Genomic DNA, 20,377 nt, shown 5'->3' with positions numbered 1-20,377 from the left:
AAAAAGGAAAATAACTGTTGGCAAGGATGTAGAGAAACTGGAACCCTTGTCCACTGTCAGTGGGACTGTAGAACAGTACAGTCACTGTGGAAAACAGTGTGGCAATTTCTCAAAAATTTAAACACAGAATTACTATATGATCCAGCAGTTTCACTTCTTAGTAAATACCTGAAAGAACTGAAAGCAGGGACTCCCACAACTACATCTACACCAATTTTCATAGCAGCATTGTTTGCAGAAGCCAAAAGGTAGAAACATCCCCAAGTGTCCATTAACAGATGAATGAACAAAATGTGGTATATATGCACAATGGAATATTACTCAGTCTCGAAAAGGAATGAAATTCTGCTGCACGAGCTTTGAAAATATTATACTAAAGAAAATACACCAAATTCAAAAGGACATATTTTATGATTTCACTTACTGGAGCCCTAGAATAGGCAAATTCATAGAGAGATTACCAGGAGCTGGGGGATCGAGGGGAATAGAAAGTTAGTGTCTAATGGGTACAGGGTTTCTGTCTGGAGGAAAAAGTACTAAAAATGGACAGCGGAGATGGTTGCCCAACACGGTGGATGTCCTTAATGCCATCGAATTGTACACTTAAAAATAGTTAAAATGAAAGTGTTCCCTCTTCAATATTTTGGAAGACTATGAGAAGAAATGGTGTTAATTCTTCTTTAATGTTTAGAATTCTCCAGTGAAGTCTTCTGATCCTGAGCTTTCCTTAGTTGGAAGTGTTTTTTTTTGTTTTTTGTTTTTTTGGTTTCTTTGGTTTTTTTTGAGATGGAGTCTTGCTCTGTTGCCCAGACTACTGGAGTTCAGTGGCACCATCTCAGCTCACTGCAACCTCTGCTTTCCAGGTTCAAGCGATTCTCCTGCCTCAGCCTCCCAAGTAGCTGAGATTACATGCACGTACCACCATGCCTGGCTAATTTTTTTGTATTTTTAGTAGAGACAGGGTTTCACCACATTGGCCAGGCTGGTCTCAAACTCCTGACCTCAGGTGATCAACCCACCTCGGCGTCCCAAAGAGCTGGGATTACAGGCATAAGCCACCGCACTTAGCCTGTTGTGAGGTTTTTGATTTCTGATTCAATCTTCTTATTTGTTATTGGTCTGCTCAAGTTTTCTATTTCTTCGTGATTCAGTCTTGGTAGTTTGTACGTTTTTAGAAATTTATCAATTTCTTCTAGGTTATCCAATTTTTTGGCATACAACTGTTCATAGTACTCTCATGATACTTTTTACGTGGTGATCAGTTGTAATGGCTCCTCTTTCATATCTGATTTTGTGTCTTCTGTTATTTCTTAGTCTGGCCAAAGGTTTGTCAATTTTACTTATCTTTTGAAAAACCCAACTTCTACTTTGATTTTTTCTATTTTTTTTTTCTACTCTGTTTTCATTTATTCTGTTGCAAATTATTTTCTTCCTTCTGCTCACTTTGGGATTAGCTTATTCTTTTTCTAGTTTGAGGGGTACAGTTAGGCTGTTTGAGATCTTTCTTATTTTTTAATGTAGGCATTTACTGCTATAAACTTCCCTCTCAGTGCTGCTTTTGCTGCATCCCAGGGGTTTTGGTATATTGTGTTTTCATTTGTTCAAAACATTTTCTAATTTCCCATTTGATTTCTTCTTTGGCTCAATGGTTAAGAGTGTTGTTTAACAAGGGTGTGTTTAATTTCCACTCATCTTATGAAGCCAGCATTACCCTAATAACAAAATAGGACTAAGACACTACAAAAAAAGAAAACTATAGATCAATATCCCTGATGATCACAGATGCAACGGTTCTCAACAAAATAGTAGCAAATGGAATCAGACAACACATTAATAAGATCATACACCTGATCAAGTGGGATTTATCCCTGAGATGCAAGAATGGTTCACCATATACATACCAAAAAATGTGGCATATCACACATTAAGAGAATGAAGGACAAAAATCATATGATCCCTTCAAAAGATGCAGAAAAAGCATTTTTAAAACTTCAATCTTGTTTCATAATAAAATTCTCAACAAATGGCCAGGCACGGTGGCTCACGTCTGTACTCCCAGCATTGTGGGAGGCCGAGGCAAAGGTATCGCTTGAGCCCAGGAGTTCAAAACCAGCTTGGGAAACATGGCAAAACCCATTATCTATACACACATACCAAAAAAAACTAATTAGCCAGACATGAACCTGAGAGGCAGAGGTTGTAGTGAGCCAAAATCGTGCCACTGCACTCCAGCCTGGTCGACAAGAGCAAAACTCTGTCTCAAAAACAAACAAAAAAATGAGGTTTTGAGTAACAAAAATTAAAAGGCTAAATTAATAAAATCTGTATGAGAAGACGGGAAAAGTGCTGACTACCATTTCTCCAACAGAAAAAGTTTCTTCTAGTTATTATATCATCTTAGGAACCATATAGTGCCTTCAGCCATGGTGTTATTTGTTCTGTCGCAGTGCCCGCATATAGCAATTTCATAAATGTTTGCTAATGATGATGACTATGAAGAGCCTCAAATGAACCAATGACCACAGTCTTCCACTTTCAACCAAGTCCTTTCTAGAGGTTCTTTTAAATGCCAATGAGATATAGCTACAATGATTTTTTTTTAAAAGATATCCACAGTATGCTGTTTACATTAGAGAAAAATGAGAAACGTACATGTTCAGTTACAAAAGAATCAAATAAATTACAAAATAGGCAGTCCTCTACTTCCACATAAGGTACATTTCTGTAAACATGAACAAGTTACAAACATATGCATGCTATCTGGGGATTCTGCTACCAGCAATATAGTAATTTATCAGATCCCAATTACTTCCAGTGTTTTAGGGGGAAAAATGCCCTTGAAAATTTATTTCCAGCATTTTATAGCCAATCCTTAATTTCTTCCACATAATTGAGCCCACTGAGTATTTACATAAGTTCAAAGAAACTACCTAGAAAAACACCAAAAAAGCACCAATTACCACCATGTACTTCTTATCAATAAAATAAATATTTTCCCCTCCTTTTTATCACTCTTATAAAATGAGGGCAAAATGCAGTAAAATATTCAAGTAACAGTTCAATACTACTGCAAATATCCAATCACTGGCTAGTAGGCAAAATCCCTATGCAATAACTCAAAATGTTCACATAATAGTTTACTCAAATCCAAATTCACAGTATGAATAGCTATTTAGAGGGATGAATGCTGTACATTTCAAACTGCAGGGTGTTCGAAAGCCCCAAACCATGAAGGGTGATGCCCAAAAAAGCTATACACGTCATAAAATATGTAATGGCCCGGAAATTATTCAGTATGTTAAATGAAGAAAAAAATGGGTTATACACACACAAGGTGAAATCTACTCAGAGTAGTGAAGATGCACAGAAAACAAAACCAGAAAAACAAAATAGTTTTTTATCTGAAGGGTAAACTGCAGTTTTGTTTTTCGGGGTTTTGTTTTTTGTTTTGGCCAAAACTGTATTTTCTAAATTTTTCGTAATAACTTGGAGAACTTAAAGGTTTGGAGTTTGTAGCTCAAAGCGTATGAATCTAGAAAGATAAATCAGAAACTGACAGGACTCTACGGAGTTCAGTTTATGGTCATCACAGTCCAGGAACTTACAGTAAGATCCTGGATTGCTAGTGTCCTCAGGCTCCAGGTAGAATGAAAACTTTTGTCTGGAACACACATTAGCCTAGACCTCAAATTAATCAATCTGTAAGCACTTGTATAAATAAAATGTCTGGCCAGGCATGGTGGCTTATGCCTGTAATCCTAGCACTTTGGGAGGCCAAGGTGGGTGGATCACTTGAGGTCAGGAGTTTGAAACCAGCCTGGCCAACATGGTGAAACTCCATCTCAACTAAAAATACAAAAATTAGCCAGGCATGGTGGCTGGCACCTGTAATCCCAGCTACTCAGGAGGCTGAAGCAGGAGGCACCTGAATCCAGGAGGCAAAGGTTGAGCCAAGACCACACCACTGCACTCCAGCCTGGGCAACAGGGTAAGATTCTGTCTCAAAAAATAATAATAGTAATAAAGGCAATGCTCCCTTCCCCCAAAACTTACGAGGCTATTAACTTTGAAATCAGAACTTGACAAGTATATTACAAAAAGAGAAAAATTACAGGTCAAACTCACTTATTAGCAAGGAAGCAAAACTCTCAAACAAAATTTTTGCAAACCAAATCCAGAAAATAAACCAAGTCTGGTTCATCTGAGGAATGCAAAGTTCCTTACACACTGCACTATCAAAATTAAATTCGTATGATCATCTGATACTTGTCAAAAAAAGATGTTTGAAAAAAACTCAACATTCATTCATGACAAGAATCTTTGGCAAACTTAGAATATAAACTCTTCCCTATCTGATAAAGGGTCTGGTATCTACAAAAAAACTACAAGTATCATATAAATTGTAAAAACAGTTTCCCTCTGAGAGAAGTCAGACTAAGATACTAGCTACTATCATCTCTATCTGAACATTTTAAATGGGGCAGCAAAGCAAGAAAAAGAAATAAAAGTTACAAGGATTGAATGGAAAGAAATAGAACTGTCACAATTCACAGAATATACTCAGAAAAACTCAAAGTTACAGATAAATTATTATAATTAGTATACGAGTTTAGCAAGGTTACTGGATACAAGGTCAACTGAAAAATATCAATTCCATTTTCCACAACCACACAAACCAACAACAAAAAATCTTAAAGATGCCATTTATAATAGCATAAAAAAGACCAAATGCCTATGAATAAATCTAACAAAAGATATACAAGATCTCTATGCAGAAAGCTACCAAACACTGAACGGAGAATTATAGAGGGCCTAAATAAAATACATGTCATGGGCTGGGCACAGCGGCTCACGCCTGTAATCCCAGCACTTTGGGAGGCCAAGGCAGGAGGATCATTTGAGGCCAGGAGTTTGAGACCAGCCTGACTAACTGGTGAAATGCCCTTTCTATTATAAATACAAAAATTAGCCAGGCATGGTGATAGGTGCCTGTAATCCCAGCTACTCAGAAGGCTGAAGCAGAAAAATCACTTGAACCCGGGAGACAAATGTTGCAGTGAGCAGAGACTACACCACTGCACTCCAGCCTGGGCGACAGAGCAAGACCCTGTCTCAAAAATAAATAAATAAATAAAATACATGCCATGTTCCTGGATTGGAAAACTCAGTACTTGAAAAATGTCAACTTTGCCCCAACTAAACTATAGACCCAAAGCAAAACCAAAATCCTAACAAGAAGCTGTTTTGGTAAAATGTGGCAAATTTATGTGAAAAGAAAAGGGTTACGGGAAGAGCTAAGATGCTATTCAAGACAAGCACGGTAGAAGAGCTTGATCTAGTAAATATAAAATGTTATTACATAATAATTAAAACAATGTGGAGTTGGTGCAAGGATAAACAAAGAGATCAATGGAATAGAAGGGAGAACCCAGGAACAGATTCACACATAGGGAGATACTTGACTACAAGGGTGACAGAGCCAAGCAGAAGGGAAAGGATGACTTGACCATAAATGGTGCAGGCCAGTATCCATAAACAGAAATGAAATGGCCCCAACTTCACATCTACACAAAAATCCAGGTAAATTATTGCTCCAAATAAATGTGAAAGGCAAACCAATAAAGTTCCTCATTGACAATACAGGAGACTATCGTTATATCCTCAGGGTAGGAGAAGACTTCTCAAATGGGATATATAAAAAGCACCTACCATAATAAATAAAAAAAAAACAAAAAAAGGAAAGAAGAAACTAAAAGATTAGACATTAAAATTAAGAACGTCTTCAAAAGACATCATTAAGAGAATGAAAAAGCAAACCACAGAGAGAACAGCATTATCTTAATAACCTCAAACTGGAAACGACTCAAACGTCCATCAACAGCAGAACAAACTGAGGTTTATTCATATAATGGAGTACTATGCAGCAATGGAAATGAGTGACCACAGCTACACTCAATACACGTGGCTGTCAAAAATGTGTATAGTGAAAGAGACCAAATGCATAAAAATATATACTGAATGATTCCACTTATATGAAGCTAAAAAAAAGAAAAAAAGGAAAACTGAACTACAGTGTTTACAGATGAATGCATGGGAGGTAATACTATAAGGAAATACAAAAACTTATTACCATAAAGTCAGAGGAGCAGTTAACTCCTGAGCAAGGAAGGAAAGGAGACACTGGCAGTGTTTTATTTCTTGACCTCAGTGGTAGTTACACAAGTGTTCCATTTACAAACAAACTGAGCTTTTTGTTTTTCTTTTTCTTTTGTGTACTTTTAAATTCTGAAAAGCTCAAAAATACTCAAGTGCTTTCAATACTGGGTAGAAGCAGCAAGAGTGGCTGGCACTTTCCTGAGTAAGGGGCTATCTTTACTTTCAGCTCAAATAGCTTGACATTCTTACCTTCTAAAATCATCACAGTATGCACAAATAATTAACACTGTGTGTTGATAAACGTATGTTACAACTCTAACAACAGCCTAAGCAAATGTAATGAAAACATGAATGGAAATGTCAACTCCTACCTCAAGAGTTACTTCTTGAAAGTTCAAATGAGGCTTTTATTGGTAATGTTATATTTCTGTATCCAGTGGAGTTTTTTTTAAGGCTAAAACATACATGAGAAATAAGATTCAACAAAACTGGGGCCCGGACATAGGGTCTTTTTTACATGTTTAATTATTCTATGTGGGGAATGCTCATAACTAAAGGGAGTAAAATAAAAGCTCTAATAGTTCACCCCTCCGGGTAAAAATCCTGCTTCAGCCTAAGCAAGTTACATGTTTAGCCTTCCAGAGACAAGCATAAAATATGTGAAAATACTAACGATCTTTACTACCACCACTAATCTCACATTTTCTTATCTAGGCGAAATACCTCCCTCACAGTCCATTCACGTTTTATGTCAAATTTTTCACATTCTTCACCATTCTAGTCATTCTGTCTTGGATAGCATTATCCCTTTAAAATGATAGCATTATCTCAGATTTAACAAATGCACTGTGATGTCTCAGATGTCTCCATTTTGCCAGCTAACTTAACCCACAGGTAATTTCTTCAGAAGACATTACTTCCTTCTCTTCCAGCCACCCCAGCTACATAACTTCCCAGACAGGGAACACCCCTGGAGCAGACACTGGATTCTCACCAACATCCACAGCTTTCTTTTCCAACCAAGCCCAACTTTTTGTTGTTGTTGTTATTAAGAGGTATCACCATCTGATAAGCCCAGCCTGATTGGAGGCTGCACCCTCCTCCTCCTGGCCACATGCTTCAGAAAGCAGGCCCTGAGAAGCCTAAGTCTGTGGAGGCAGTACCATTCCCCTTGCCAAGGCTTGCTTTGGCTAGAAGCATCTGATACACTTCTGTCCAGTGACACCTGAGGGATCCTATGCTGGTGGGCTTTGAGAAAGGTTTATTCACTCTTAAAAGGAGATACATACAGGAAGAGACCATCTCTTCCTCCTCTGGACATTATTGTATCAGAGCATGTCTCCTGGTGTTGCAGCAGCAATTCCACAACCACTAGGAGAGTGCACCCAAGGAAGGCAGGGGAGAAGGGGGTGGGGACAGCTCAATTAAGCAATCTGTAAGTGCCCCACTCCACATACTAAGTAATATTTTTCTGGACCACAATCTTACCCCCATCACACTGGTCACTGGCCACTGATTGAGTATCTGGTGCTGGCAGCCTTCTCTCTTCCAAATAATCCCACATCTTGATTTTGATAAAAATCTCTACAGGGAGCCATAATTTCTTTTCTTAAAATTGTAGGTCAGAATACAAAAATGACGCAGCTTACTACTAAAAAAAGAGAACTTGAACATAATATAAAAAGACACAAAAGAGTTGGGCCCGCAATGGCTCATGCCTATAATCCCAGCACTTTGGGAGGCTGAGGCGGCTGGATCACTTGAGGTCAGGAGTTCGAGACGAGCCTGGCCAACATGGTGAAACCCTGTCTCTACTAAAAATATAAAAATTAGCTGGGCATGGGGGCACACACCTGTAATCCCAGCTTCTCAGGAGGCTGAGGCACGAGAATCGCTTGAACCCAGGAGGCGGAAGTTGCAGTGAGCCAAGACGACACCAGTGCACTCCAGCCTGGATGACAGAGTAAGACTCCGTCTCAAAACACACAAACAAAAAGGCCCAAAAAGTTTTTAAAAATCAGTGAATATCATTTGAATGACGCAAAAGAAAGAAAAATCAATGGAAAATGTAAAACAGCAAAGTCCCCTGTAATTACATACTTTAAAGGATCACTGTTAACCGTATGGTTTACATTGATTCATAATATATCAGAACTTGTATGAAATTAGTTCCTTTTAAGGGAAACACTCATACCAGGCTTTGGTAATGCGAAAGACAGGCAGACATGAGTAAAAAGAAATCCACACCCAAAAGGCAAACATGAACCACGCTGATAGGACAGAGCAATAGGCTTAAATAGGATGGGCAGACTCCTTCCCCTAGTCGAGCTGTGTGATGTTCAACCCTTGGCCTCTACCGACTCCCTTTTTAGGTAGGGATAAGAATACTGAATTCACCAGACTGTTAGGGACTTATGTAGATAATTTACCCAAAGAGTTTGTTTTGTTTTTCTCTCCTTGTACATTAGAATCATCCAGGGAGCTTTTGAAACTGAGCATCCCAGAGGTACTCAATGACAATCTCTGGGGTTAGGGCCTAGAAATCATACACAAGTGCGTTTCGCAAAGTAAAAAGCACTATCCACATTTGTTTCTACTACTGCACTGTTTAGCACCTAGCACAGAACCATGTAACAGGGGTTTAATAAATACCAGTAGGATGAATTACAAATGAAAAGTCAGCTGATTTTCTAATCTTCATCTTTAAACATTAAACAGATTACAGTTATGTTTTAAAAGACCTCATTTTGAAAAAAAGATCTTAGCCAAGTGTAGCGGTATGCACTGTACTCCTACTCGGGAGGCTGAGGCAGGAGGATCACTTGAGCCCAGGAGTTTGAGGCCGCAGTGAGCCATGGTTATGCCACTGCACTCCAGCCTCGGTTAACAGTGAGACCGTCTCAAAAAATAAAAAATAAAAATAAAGACTTCACGATGCTTATGTAAGAAAAATTCCCTCAGCAAAAGCAATTATTACTTATACTTGACACAAAGGACTGGAACTCACTTCTACTTGAATGTGCCTACATAGTCCACCTTCCATCTTAGGCCATAAATCAATGTACAATACACTAAATTTAATTAAGCTTCAAGGTAATCTAGTTTATCTATCTAAAAACCAACCCATGAAAATTGAATTATAGGCAATTTAGAATTCTCTCTCAACTAGCCCCTCCATGGAAACTACAATTATTGTACAAAGATTTACCCTTACTTTCTGTCACACAGAAAACATTATTTTCTTTGAGTAGTTCATGTTAGCATAATTCTAAATACTAATTGTTAAGTGCTGGCTTCAATATGCAGTGGCCATTTTTATAAAATTTATGTACATGATGTATCTATTAATGGAAGGGTATACAACATTACAGTAAGGTTTCCCTGGGTAATATGATTTTAGGTCATTTTTCATTTCTTATTCGTTATCTGTACTTTTAAATTTCTTACAATGAATATGTACTACCTATAGAATTCTTCTGTTATTTTAGAAAGAAAATCCAAAAGCCTGAGAATTTAGTAAGGGTAAATACAATTAATTAATTAAACAATCTTGAAAGGGGCTGGGTGCTGAGGCTCACACCTGTAATCCCAGCACTTTGGAAGGCCAAGACAGGCGAATCACAAAGTCAGAAGTTCGGGACCAGCCTGGTCAACACGGTGAAAGCCCCTCTCTACTAAAAATACAAAAATGAGCCGGGCATGGTGGTAGGCTCCTGTAGTCCTAGCTACTCGGGAGGCTGAGGCGGGAGAGTCATTCGAACCCAGAAAGCGGAGGTTGCAGTAAGCCGAGACCGCGCCAGTGCACTCCAGCCTCAAAAAAGAAAAACAAAACAACAACAAAAAACACGTTTTCAAATGCTATAAAGAACATGATTGGGTCAACAAACTAGAAAACCGACAACAAATAATATCCAAGTATTGTATCAATGTTAAATTTCATTAGGTTGATGACTGTACTAAGACTTATGTCTTTGGCTCTTAGAAAATATATACCGAAGTTCTCGGGGGTAAAGGGGATGATGTATGCACCTTACTCTCAAATAATTTGGCCAAAAATGCAATAATAGATAAAGCAAATGCTGACTAGAAAAAACGTTAACAATTGGTGAATCTGAGTAAAGAGTATGAAAATTGTACAATTTTTGCATTTTTTTATAAGATTTGAGACAGAGTCTTGCTCTGTCGCCCAGGTTGGAGTGCAGTGGCGCGATCTTGGCTCACTGTAATCTCCACCTCCAGGGTTCAAGTGATTCTCCTGCCTCAGCCTCCTGAGTGGCTGGGATTAAAGGCACGTGCCACCACGCCCAGGCTGGAGTGCAGTGGCGCCATCTCGCCTCACTGCAAGCTCCGCCTCCTGAGTTCACACCATTCTCCTGCCTCAGCCTCCCGAGTAGCTGGCACTACAGGCGCCCGCCACCTCGCCCGGCTAGTTTTTTGTATTTTTTAGTAGAGACGGGGTTTCACCATATTAGCCAGGATGGTCTCAATCTCCTGACCTCGTGATCCGCCCGCCTCGGCCTCCCAGAAGTGCTGGGATTACAGGCGTGGGCCCCCGTGCCTGGTGATTAAGTTATTTCTAAATAAAACATTTTTAATTGAAAAAATTTAAAAATCAACACATTCAAAATTGTTCTAACAAAAATACTTAAGATCATGTTGGGCCAACTTCTAGCAAGACTTTATTTGGAAAAATATATTTAAAAAATTGTGCTAATAAAAACATAAGCAGGACCAACTTTAAGCAAAATTTTAAACCAGCACCATCTAACGGAAATACAATGTGAGCCACATACATAGTATGAAATTTTCTAGGAACCATATTAGCGTTAAAAGAAACAGGTGAAATTAATTTTTATGTTTCGTTTAGCCCATGTCTAAAGTATTGTTTCAATTTAGTCAATACAAAAATTGAGATTTTAATTTTCCTACTAAATCTTCAAAATCTGGTGTGTATTTTATACTTCCAGTACATCTCAAGAAGCTAAATTTTCATAATACTTGATCTACATTTAGATTTCATAAAATGTACAGTTTAAAAGTAGATTCGCATAACCAAATTACTTCAGTTAAAAGTTTTCCAACCACTGAATCAGTTTTTAAATGTAAACTTAAATTAATTAAAATTAAATAAAATGAAAAATTCACTCCTCAGTCACACTAGTCACGCTACAGGCTCAATAACCACATGTGGCTTGTGGCTACACCCTGGGAAAGCCCGGCTTTAGATGGTAAAACAAATTCCCTCTACAAAAGGAGGAATTAACTGATAAAATTTAAGTTTGTCGTATTTATCAAAAGTTTTTTAAAACGTAGTTATGATAAAAATAATGGGCAGGGTGCCATAGCTCACGCCTGTAATCTCAGCAATTTGGGAGGCCGAGGCAGGCAGATCACCTGAGATCAGGTGTTCCAGACCAGCCTGGCCAACATGGTGAAAGCCTGTCTCTACTAAAAATACAAAAATTAGCTGGGCGTGGTGGCGGGCACCTGTAATCCCAGTTACCTGGGAGGCTGAGGCAGGAGAATCGCTTGAATCCGGAAGGCGGAAGTTACTGGGAGCCGAGATCCCACCATTGCACTCCAGCCTGGGACAGAGCGAGACTCCGTCTCAAAAAAAAAAAAAAAAAAGACGATATTCCTATCAGAGGCACACCAAGGTTTCTCTCCAAGGTACAATTAGACATCTCCCATACCACCTGTCAGAAATACCAACACAAAGCCTTCTCTACTCTGCCTCAGTTATCATCCTTTAATTTGGATTTAAGTTTCCTGAAAATTGGCAATCAAATGGCCTTCTTTCTTTCAAATGTGGCAGAACACACTCAAGTTCCGGTTCTGAGGAGCCTAGTCATCTACTGCATAGTATGCGGGGTTTCAGCACAACACTGTCTCCGTCAGAAATGGGAGCATGCACACAGGAGAACTTGTGTCGGATTTAAGAGAGGAAGTGACCCTGAGTCCAGAGGTGGTTTTTTTTTTTTAAAAAACAGGTGTAAGAGATGATTAATTCAGTGAACACCAAGCAACACTCAAGATCTGCCAATCAATAATTCTGTGCCAAGCAACTTGATCAGGGATTTGGCCAGAATCCCTTTGGCTAATCTCAATCAGGGCCTTCCCAAAGACATCCTGATTTAGGCCATTCTCATCTAAATTAAGCTTCGACAGTCCCTTGCCTGACAGCAAATAAACAAAATCAAATTATATTCATGTGAATAAAATTCTGATAGCTTGACAAAAGGCCCCCTGAAAGGTCATTTAGTAAGTGTGAGCAAAAATACAGCTCCAAAGAACAGGAGGTACCATAAAACCATTTTTCAGAAATGTTTAATGCCTACTTTCTTCATACTTTTCAAGTGAACAATGTTGCGGCTATCAATCATTTAATACACAACAACGAATTCCGTCATTATTTTTTCTCGCTGCACAAGTATTAATGAATTCTTTAAAACTGCGGAGTCCTTTACTGTGAATTCACTAATGCCTGAAATTACTCATACCAGTGGGAAGCGGGGTGCCCGTGTGCACGATGGTTTCTGACACCCGACCCACTAGTGAAGTCCCATCTTCCATACAAAATCCTTTATTTCTTCTCCCCATCTCACTCACCTAGCTGTTTTCATGCGACATCGTATCAGGGATCACAGATACAACTCTGACCACTGTGTGGACACCGAAACAATCGTAATCCAAAATCCTCTGTAGATAAAGATTAATATTTCTCCTTAAAGCTGAACTCCTTTCTTACCTTCACAGTCACAAAGCTTTAAACAGGATGAATACAAAGGTTTTAAGCCGTTCCACCAGAGACGCTTTTGACTAGATTTATTTTTACCCGTGCAAACACTTGAACATTCTGTAGAAGTAAACATATTCTAAACCTGACGGCTTTAAAAGAAAGCTCTCAATGAATGCCTAATCAAATCCAGTCTTCAGGTCTCTCTGAAATTAGCTAAGTAGGCAGAAACCAATTGTAATTTTTAAAAGAGCGAAGAGGGAGAAGAAATAAACGACGCCAGAACTACACATTCCAGTCCAGCAGTTCAAGCACTACTTCGAGAAGGGAAGTCAAGATCCAGCCCGCCGTCTCCCTCGGCCACAGCAGGGCTCCTCCAAGGCTGCCCGCTCCGGCCCGCGCCGCGGCCGCCACGGCCCCCGGCCCAGCCGCTTCGCCTTTCTCGCAGCGGGGATGCTCAGGGGGCGACCTCGAAGCACACACTGCTGGAATTCTGACAGCGAAAGAGGACGATTTTTCCAAGAGTTTACACGCATTCGCGAGCACCTTCCCTACTCACTGAAAGCCTCACGAAAGCGGTCAACGCAAACAGAGCGGGTTTCCTCGGTTTACGGACGCAGGCAAACAGCGCCACTTAAAAATGCGCGTCCGCACCCCGGCCCAGGGCGGCAGAGGGAGCAGCGGCCGGCCTGGCGCGGGAGCTCCCCCGGGGCTCGCAGCATCCCTGCGGCGCGCGAAGGCCGGGGCCGCGTCCACCTGGCAACAAAGGGGAAGCCCGCAGGTGGGAGGCCCGGAGCCGAGGTCCCGGCGCCGCGTGAGGGAGCTTACGGGGTCCGCGCGGGGTCGCCCCCGGAGAGAGACGAGCTGCGGACTCCGGCGGGAGAGAAGCGCCCTGGCCGATGCTGGCACTGTCCCGCGAGAGGGCGGGGCGGGCGCCCGGGGGCGCGGGGTCCCCGGAGGAGGTGGCGGCGCCGGGGGCGGGTTGGGGGCTGGGGAGGCCGAGGCGGCCCGCCGCCCCCAGTATCCCCGACGCCTTTCATTTGGCCTCTGCGGCGGCTGAGGCAGCCCGACCTCCAACGCTCAGCACTGCGCCAAGCAGGGACGGGCGGGGGAGGGCGTGCCAGACCCGCCGCAGCGCCGGACCCCCCGCGCCGCACCCCCGGCCCGCCCTGCAGCGGACCCCGCTGCTCGCCCGCAGGCCGCGCTCCTCCGGCGGGCTAAGGAGACGACGCTCCAGCGTTCGCCCGGTCCCCACCTCGATGTAGCCGGCCAGCGCCGAGGCGGGCGCCGTGAGCCCCACCAGCAGCAGAAGCAGGAGCCTGCCCGTGGCTGCGGCGGCCGCTGTCCCGGTGGCCGCCATCCCTCGCCGGGTCGCTCTAGTGCGCGGCTCTCAAGCTCACACACACTGACTCCGCGCCCAGCACACTGCGACCCAGAAGCATCTGAAGCCAGTTCGCCGCCGCCCCGGGGGTTTTACACCGACCGGAACTGACTTCACATTACCGCGCCCTCCTTCTGCGGCTCCCAATGCCGGCCTGCAGAACCTCTCAAGACCCCGCCCCGCCGTGCGGTCCAGACCCAATCAGGGGATGGAAGAGCCTGCTCCTCCCGCCCGGTCCAACCGCGCGCCCCCGCCCGGCCCCGCCTCCGGCCGCGGACGGCCCCGCCCCCGCTCTGGACTCTGTGGCCGCCAGGCGCGGGGGCGTGCGCGCGGCGGGTCGGGGGCCGCAGCTCTGCTGGCGCGGGGCTGGCTGTGGCCTCCGCCACCCCCCGGCGCGGTTATCTGTCCCTCCTGCGCTGGTCCGTCAGCCTTCAGCCTCCCGATACGGGCACGCCCCGCTCTCCTGCCCCTGCTGGGCATTCTTCAGACTCCATTGGGTACGCCCTCTTTTTGATTCTGGAAATGGTTTTATTAAAAACAGGATGAATTAGGAGTCCGGGACGGTTTGCCAAGGACTGTCCCCCGAGGCAGGGGGAGGACCACAGGAGGCAGCCACCCTCCTCCCCCGAGCCGTACTCAGGGCGCGCCTCTCCCGCGCTGCTCCGCCCAGGCCTCTCCGCTGGGTCCTCGCCTCTGAGCCCGGCCGCGCTCCGCATGCTCGGCCTCCGATCCTTAGGCCTCTTCCTGAGCCTTCCTTCCCAGCGGCCGCCCAGGCAGGGATAGAGACCAGGGGTGCAAGAACCACGCGGGCCTCACAGCCCAGGCCCCCTTCCTCGTGTGTTTTAGGAGGAGATCACGCTGCTTCTTCGGTTGAGGCGCACTAGCGGGAGACCTGCTTTTCTGCCTTCCTGCTCCGCGGCATTTCCACTTCACTAGAGAAAAACGTCCTGCTGCCCCATTTAGCAATTGGCACAGCCTCGCCACCGCCAGGGCTCCGCTGGCCTTGTTTCCTTTCAGTAGCCTGTGAGTTAGGTACTGCCTTCTGAGAGGCCTGGACTAGGCCCTTCAGGTTCAACTAAATACATAACACAACCCCTACCCCCAGGACGCTGACAATAGAAAGGAGGAGACTGTCCGCGGAGTAGACGAGTGCGGGTGTAAGACGGGTGTAAGACGAACCCGGGATTTTCCAGCCTGACTTTGCACCACTCGCCTACATGCACAGTTCCCTGTGGGTAAACTGGCTCTGCCCGATTCCTCCAAGAAGACACCTTTCCATTTCACAGCCCTTCCTAACACTGTTCCTGCGCCTGCAATGTCGTCTCCCCCACATCTGCCTGCTGGAAGCATTTTTCACTGCTCCTCGGCTCAGTCCGCTGTAGTATCGCTTCTGATTGCTCAGAGGGATGTTTCCCACTGTGGCACTTGCTCCCTGGTTATTTCCATACCTCTCTCAGGCCACTGACAAGACTCGGGTGTGTCATGCTGCAGTGCCCCTCACAGTGCAGGCCTCGATAAATGTTGGCCCGGTGTTATTGAACCCAACTATCTTGGGTGCTGATACTAATTCTGGAACTGGCATGAATTTGGCTCTTGCTATGGACCGAATTTTGTCCCCACCCCTAAAGTGTGTGCCCAAGCGCTGAACCCCAGTGTGATGGTTATTTGTAAATGGGGCCTTTGGGAGGTAATCAGGTTTGAATGAGGTCATGGAGGTAGTAGGTCATGATGGGATTAGTGCCTTTATTAGAAGAGACACCAGAGAGCTTGCTTTTCTCTCACACTCTCTGTCCCCTACTCCCAGCCTCAGCCCCCACCTCCCTCCTCCATGTGCGAACACAGCAAGAAGGCCACCATCTGCAAACCAGGGAGAGGTCCATCACTGAGGGGCCAAAGTGGCATCTCAAGCTTGTACTTCCCAGGCTTCAAGAACTCTGAAAAATAAATTCCTGTTGTTGCAGCCTCCCAGCCTATGTTATTTTGTTGCAGCAGCTGGAGCTGACTGACACAACCCTATCCATAATCACGGGCAAGTTCCTCCATCACTTGGGACTCTCCTTTCTTCTCTGTCAAATGCGAATATTAAAACCTGTCTCACGCCGGGCGCGGTGGCTCAAGCCTGTAATCCCAGCACTTTGGGAGGCCGAGACGGGCGGATCACGAGGTCAGGAGATCGAGACCATCCTGGCTAACACGGTGAAACCCCGTCTCTACTAAAAATACAAAAAACTAGCCGGGCGAGGTGGCGGGCGCCTGTAGTCCCAGCTACTCCAGAGGCGGAGGCAGGAGAATGGCGTGAACCCGGGAGGCGGAGCTTGCAGTGAGCTGAGATCCGGCCACTGCACTCCAGCCCGGGCGACAGAGCAAGACTCCGTCTCAAAAAATAAAAAAAATTAAAAAAAAATAAAACCTGTCTCACTTCACCACTTTGTGTGATTGAACTTAAAATGAATGTACAATAGTTAAAAGCATGAAGTGACTTACATGTAAGGGGTAGGAGGGTAAAGCGGTGTATTACCAAGTGCAGGTTCATCTACAAGTATGTGGGAAAAGTATGAAGTGACTACCTAAATCCTCATTCTGTTGTTGGCCCTGTAGGACATGTAGGCCTTCTGGGGCCTATGACCTCACCTACAAAATCAGGGCCTTGAACTCAGGGAAAAGCAAGTGAGATATCTGAGTTCAGAGCAGTGGCCTGGATATTCATGCTTTGGAGACTATATCTTCAACACTGAGCTCTAATATCATGGGATAGTACAAGGAAATACAGGAACATGATTTAGAGGGCCTTCAATCTAAACTTAGGTCTTGAAAGAAGTTTATTTGCATTTTCAAGTTATGGAAGGATCGTTACTAAGAGCTGATAGCCCCATTCATCAACATTCTGTACTTTAAAATGTTACAGTCTTCTTATTAAATGACACGGACAGGAGCATACCTGGTCTTCTTGCAATTCTCAATAATTTTTCATCCCAAATATGCACATGTCAGTAACCAAGGCTTATGAGTAGTATGTTTTCATTTTATTGTCTTTTGGGCATAAAAGCAAAAGACCCTAAAATAACCTCCTGGCTGGGTGCGGTGGCTCATGCCTGTAATCCTAGCACTTTGGGAGGCCGAGGTGGGTGGATCACCTGAAGTCAGGAGTTCCAGACCAGCCTGGCCAGCGTGGTGAAACCCCGTCTCTACTAAAAATACAAAATAAAAATTAAAAAAAAAGCCGGGCATGGTGGCAGGCGCCTGTAGTCCCAGCTACTTGGGAGGCTGAGGCAGGAGAATCGCTTGAGCCCAGGAGGCGTAAGTTGCAGTGAGCCGAGATTAAGCCACTGCACTCCAGCCTGGGTAGCAGAGCAAGACTCCATCTCAAAAAAATAAAAATAAAGTAAAATAAAATAACCTCATATTTCTTCTACTTTCTTAAGAATCAGACTTTCTCCTAACTCTCTTCTATGCACATTTAAGATGTGTACATTTCCTTGCTGAAAAAAAAAAGTTGATTTTCCTAAATGTATACTTAACCTGAGCAGAGCCCTCTCATTAATTTGATACCTATTTATCCAATACCTATTCAGGCTAGGTACACTTGGCTAGGATAATTGCCCAAATCAGGATGCTTTTCAAAATCAACTAAGAAGTGTATTTTTATTTTATTTTATTTTTGAAACAGTCTCACTGTGTCGCCCAAGCTGGAGTGTAGCAGCATAATCACAGCTCACTGAAGCTTTGACCTCCTGGGATCAAGCAATTCTCCAGCCACATGCACCACCACACCCAGCTAATTTTTTTTTTAACACTGTGTTGCCCAAGCTGATGTCAAATGTCTGAGCTCAAGTAATCCTCTTGCCTTGGCCTCCCAAAAGTGTTGGGATTAGAGGCATGAGCCACCGTGCCCAGCCAGGAGTTTATTTTTAAAAGGCACATTTTAAAACCCAATGTCAGAAATTCTAAATCTCTAATGCTAGGGTGACCTAGAGAAATTGGTATACATTTTTCCACCAGGCCCAGTGGCTTATGCCTGTAATCCCAGCACTTTGGGAGGCCGAGGCGGGTGGATTACCTGAGGTCAGGTGTTCGAGACCAGTCTGGCCAACAGTTACTACTAAAAATAGAAAAATTAGCCAGGTGTGGCGGTGGGTGCCTGTATCCCAAGCTACTCAGGAAGTTGAGGCAAGAGAATTGCTTGAACCCGGGAGGCGGAGGTTGCAGTGAGCTGAGATCGCGCCATTGCACTCCACCCTGGGTGACAGAGCGAAACTCTGTCTCAAAAAAAGAAAAGGGAAAGAAAGAAAGAAATCGGTATACATTTTTAAAGCTCTCTAGATAATTCTAACCCACTAATATTCATGAGAACTGCTGCTCTGGCAGAGTGGTTACTTAATTCTCGAATATCATGGACTGGGAAAAACACTTTTTAAGTGGGATAACTAATTTTAAGTTACCAGTTGTTATGTTTTGTTTTGTTTTCCAAATAAATGCATTAAATTAAAATGCAACTGTATTATCACCACCATCTCACTAAAGAAACAACATTTAACAACAAAGTCAGGATAGTCATCTTTTGAAATTTAAAAATTGAGGCTGGGGGCAGTGGTTCACGCCTGTAATTCCAGCACTTTGGGAGGCCAAGGCAGGCGGATCACGAGGTCAGGAGATCCAGACCATCCTGGCTAACACAGTAAAACCCGTCTCTACTAAAAAAAAAAAAAAAAAAAAAATTAGCCGGGTGTGGTGGCAGGTGCCTGTAGTACCAGTTACTCAGGAGGCTGAGGCAGGAGAATGGCGTGAACCCAGGAGGTGGAGCCTGCAGTGAGCCAAGATCGCACCACTGCACTCCAGCCTGGGCGGCAGAGCTAGACTCCGTCTCAAAAAAAAATTTAAAAATCGGATAACGTAACTTTTTGGCCAAGTTAATACATTGCCTTTGTTGTTGTTTTCATTGCAAATCAGAATGGTGAATACTTTATAATGGAATGGCCCTGATTTAATATATGTGTTAGAACCCTTGTGGTATGGGAAATAAGTATGAATCAATTCTATGCCTTGGCTTATAGCTGATCGCCTTTAAATATCTCCTTCCTTCTATCCAGACTGCCCTTCCCCCTCATCCACAGCCGACTCAGTATTTAAGACTTGGTTCAAGTGTCACCTGCTCATGGAGGTTTTCTGCTCCTCCCTTTCTTCTTCAAAGCTGAGTTTGGTGCACCTCCTTTTTGCTCCCCCTGACATTCTGTATGTACACACCTCTGTCATACTATGTGTAAACTAAGCATTAGTTGTTTATTTTCCTTTCAGTTTCCTTAATTATTACACGAGTCCGTTGAGGGGAAGAACCATGTCTGTTCATGTCTGTACCTCCACAATCTAGCATAGTGGTTGTGCTTAATAGGTGTTCAAAAAATATTTGCTGACTGAACACAGAACTAAGTGAACTTTACAATCTGTCAGAGAAGCTAAAACCTGGGTATGCATAAGCGTAGCGGTAGGTGGAAAGTCATAAATGGCTTAAGAGAAGTGAAGTGTTTTAGGAAGAGCAGAGGAAGTTGGTTACAGCTGTGTGGGGACACCAGGAGAGAATCATAGAGGAGAGGATATCTGAGGTTTCCTGGGAATATGTACAGGATGTGCTCATGCAGTCTCAGGAGAGGACAAGAAGCATGTAAGGAACAATGCAAGCAAAGGCATAGCACTGGAAAAACATGATGGAGGAGAATATGCCAGTCATATTTCACTTAATTGGAACCTAGGGTTTGTAATACATAATTAAGGCAGGATGGTTGGTGGGTTTACAGAAAAGATACTGAGGAGCCATAGAAACCTTTGGGCAAGAAATAATTAGAGTTGGCTTTTAGGCAAAAAACGAGTGTGAGAGCTACATGAGGGATGCGGCAGAGCCTGGAGTCCAGGAGGCAGCTAGGAGCCCACTGTGATCTTGGGGAAAGAGAAAATGTGGGCAGAACTAAGGGAGATGGGGTGCAATTAGAAAGGAGATGGTTGTAAAACGTAAAGTCTATGGTCTTGGCCAGTCACTGAATAGGGGAGTCAGTGGAATAGAGTCAAGGAGAAGGAAGGAGGGATAAAGAGAACTTTAACCTCTGAACATGGAC

At 43.6% G+C, this 20,377-nt stretch overlaps 1 protein-coding gene and 1 long non-coding RNA gene across 5 annotated transcripts in view; one reads left to right on the top strand and one right to left on the bottom strand.

Annotated features, from left to right (window-relative positions):
• APLP2 (amyloid beta precursor like protein 2) overlaps positions 1 to 14,404 on the bottom strand; it is a 71,761-nt gene extending 57,357 nt beyond the window's left edge. For all 4 annotated transcript variants that reach the window (XM_033204311.1, XM_033204312.1, XM_033204313.1 and 1 more), the window contains exon 1: positions 14,148 to 14,404. In XM_033204311.1, coding sequence (XP_033060202.1) covers positions 14,148 to 14,252 — 105 coding nt within the window. In that variant the 5' untranslated portion in view covers positions 14,253 to 14,404. The remainder of the gene's footprint in view (positions 1 to 14,147) is intronic.
• Positions 14,405 to 14,525: 121 nt separating this feature from the next.
• On the top strand, positions 14,526 to 16,371 carry LOC117079945. Its single transcript, XR_004435659.1, has 2 exons — positions 14,526 to 14,770; positions 15,120 to 16,371. It is a non-coding gene; the product is annotated as an uncharacterized LOC117079945 (long non-coding RNA).
• Positions 16,372 to 20,377: the final 4,006 nt, after the last annotated feature.

Source organism: Trachypithecus francoisi, unplaced genomic scaffold, assembly GCF_009764315.1.
Source record: "Trachypithecus francoisi isolate TF-2019V2 unplaced genomic scaffold, Tfra_2.0 Lachesis_group8, whole genome shotgun sequence".
NCBI classification, from domain to species: domain Eukaryota; kingdom Metazoa; phylum Chordata; class Mammalia; order Primates; family Cercopithecidae; genus Trachypithecus; species Trachypithecus francoisi.
This window is presented reverse-complemented; position numbering and strand designations above follow the sequence as displayed.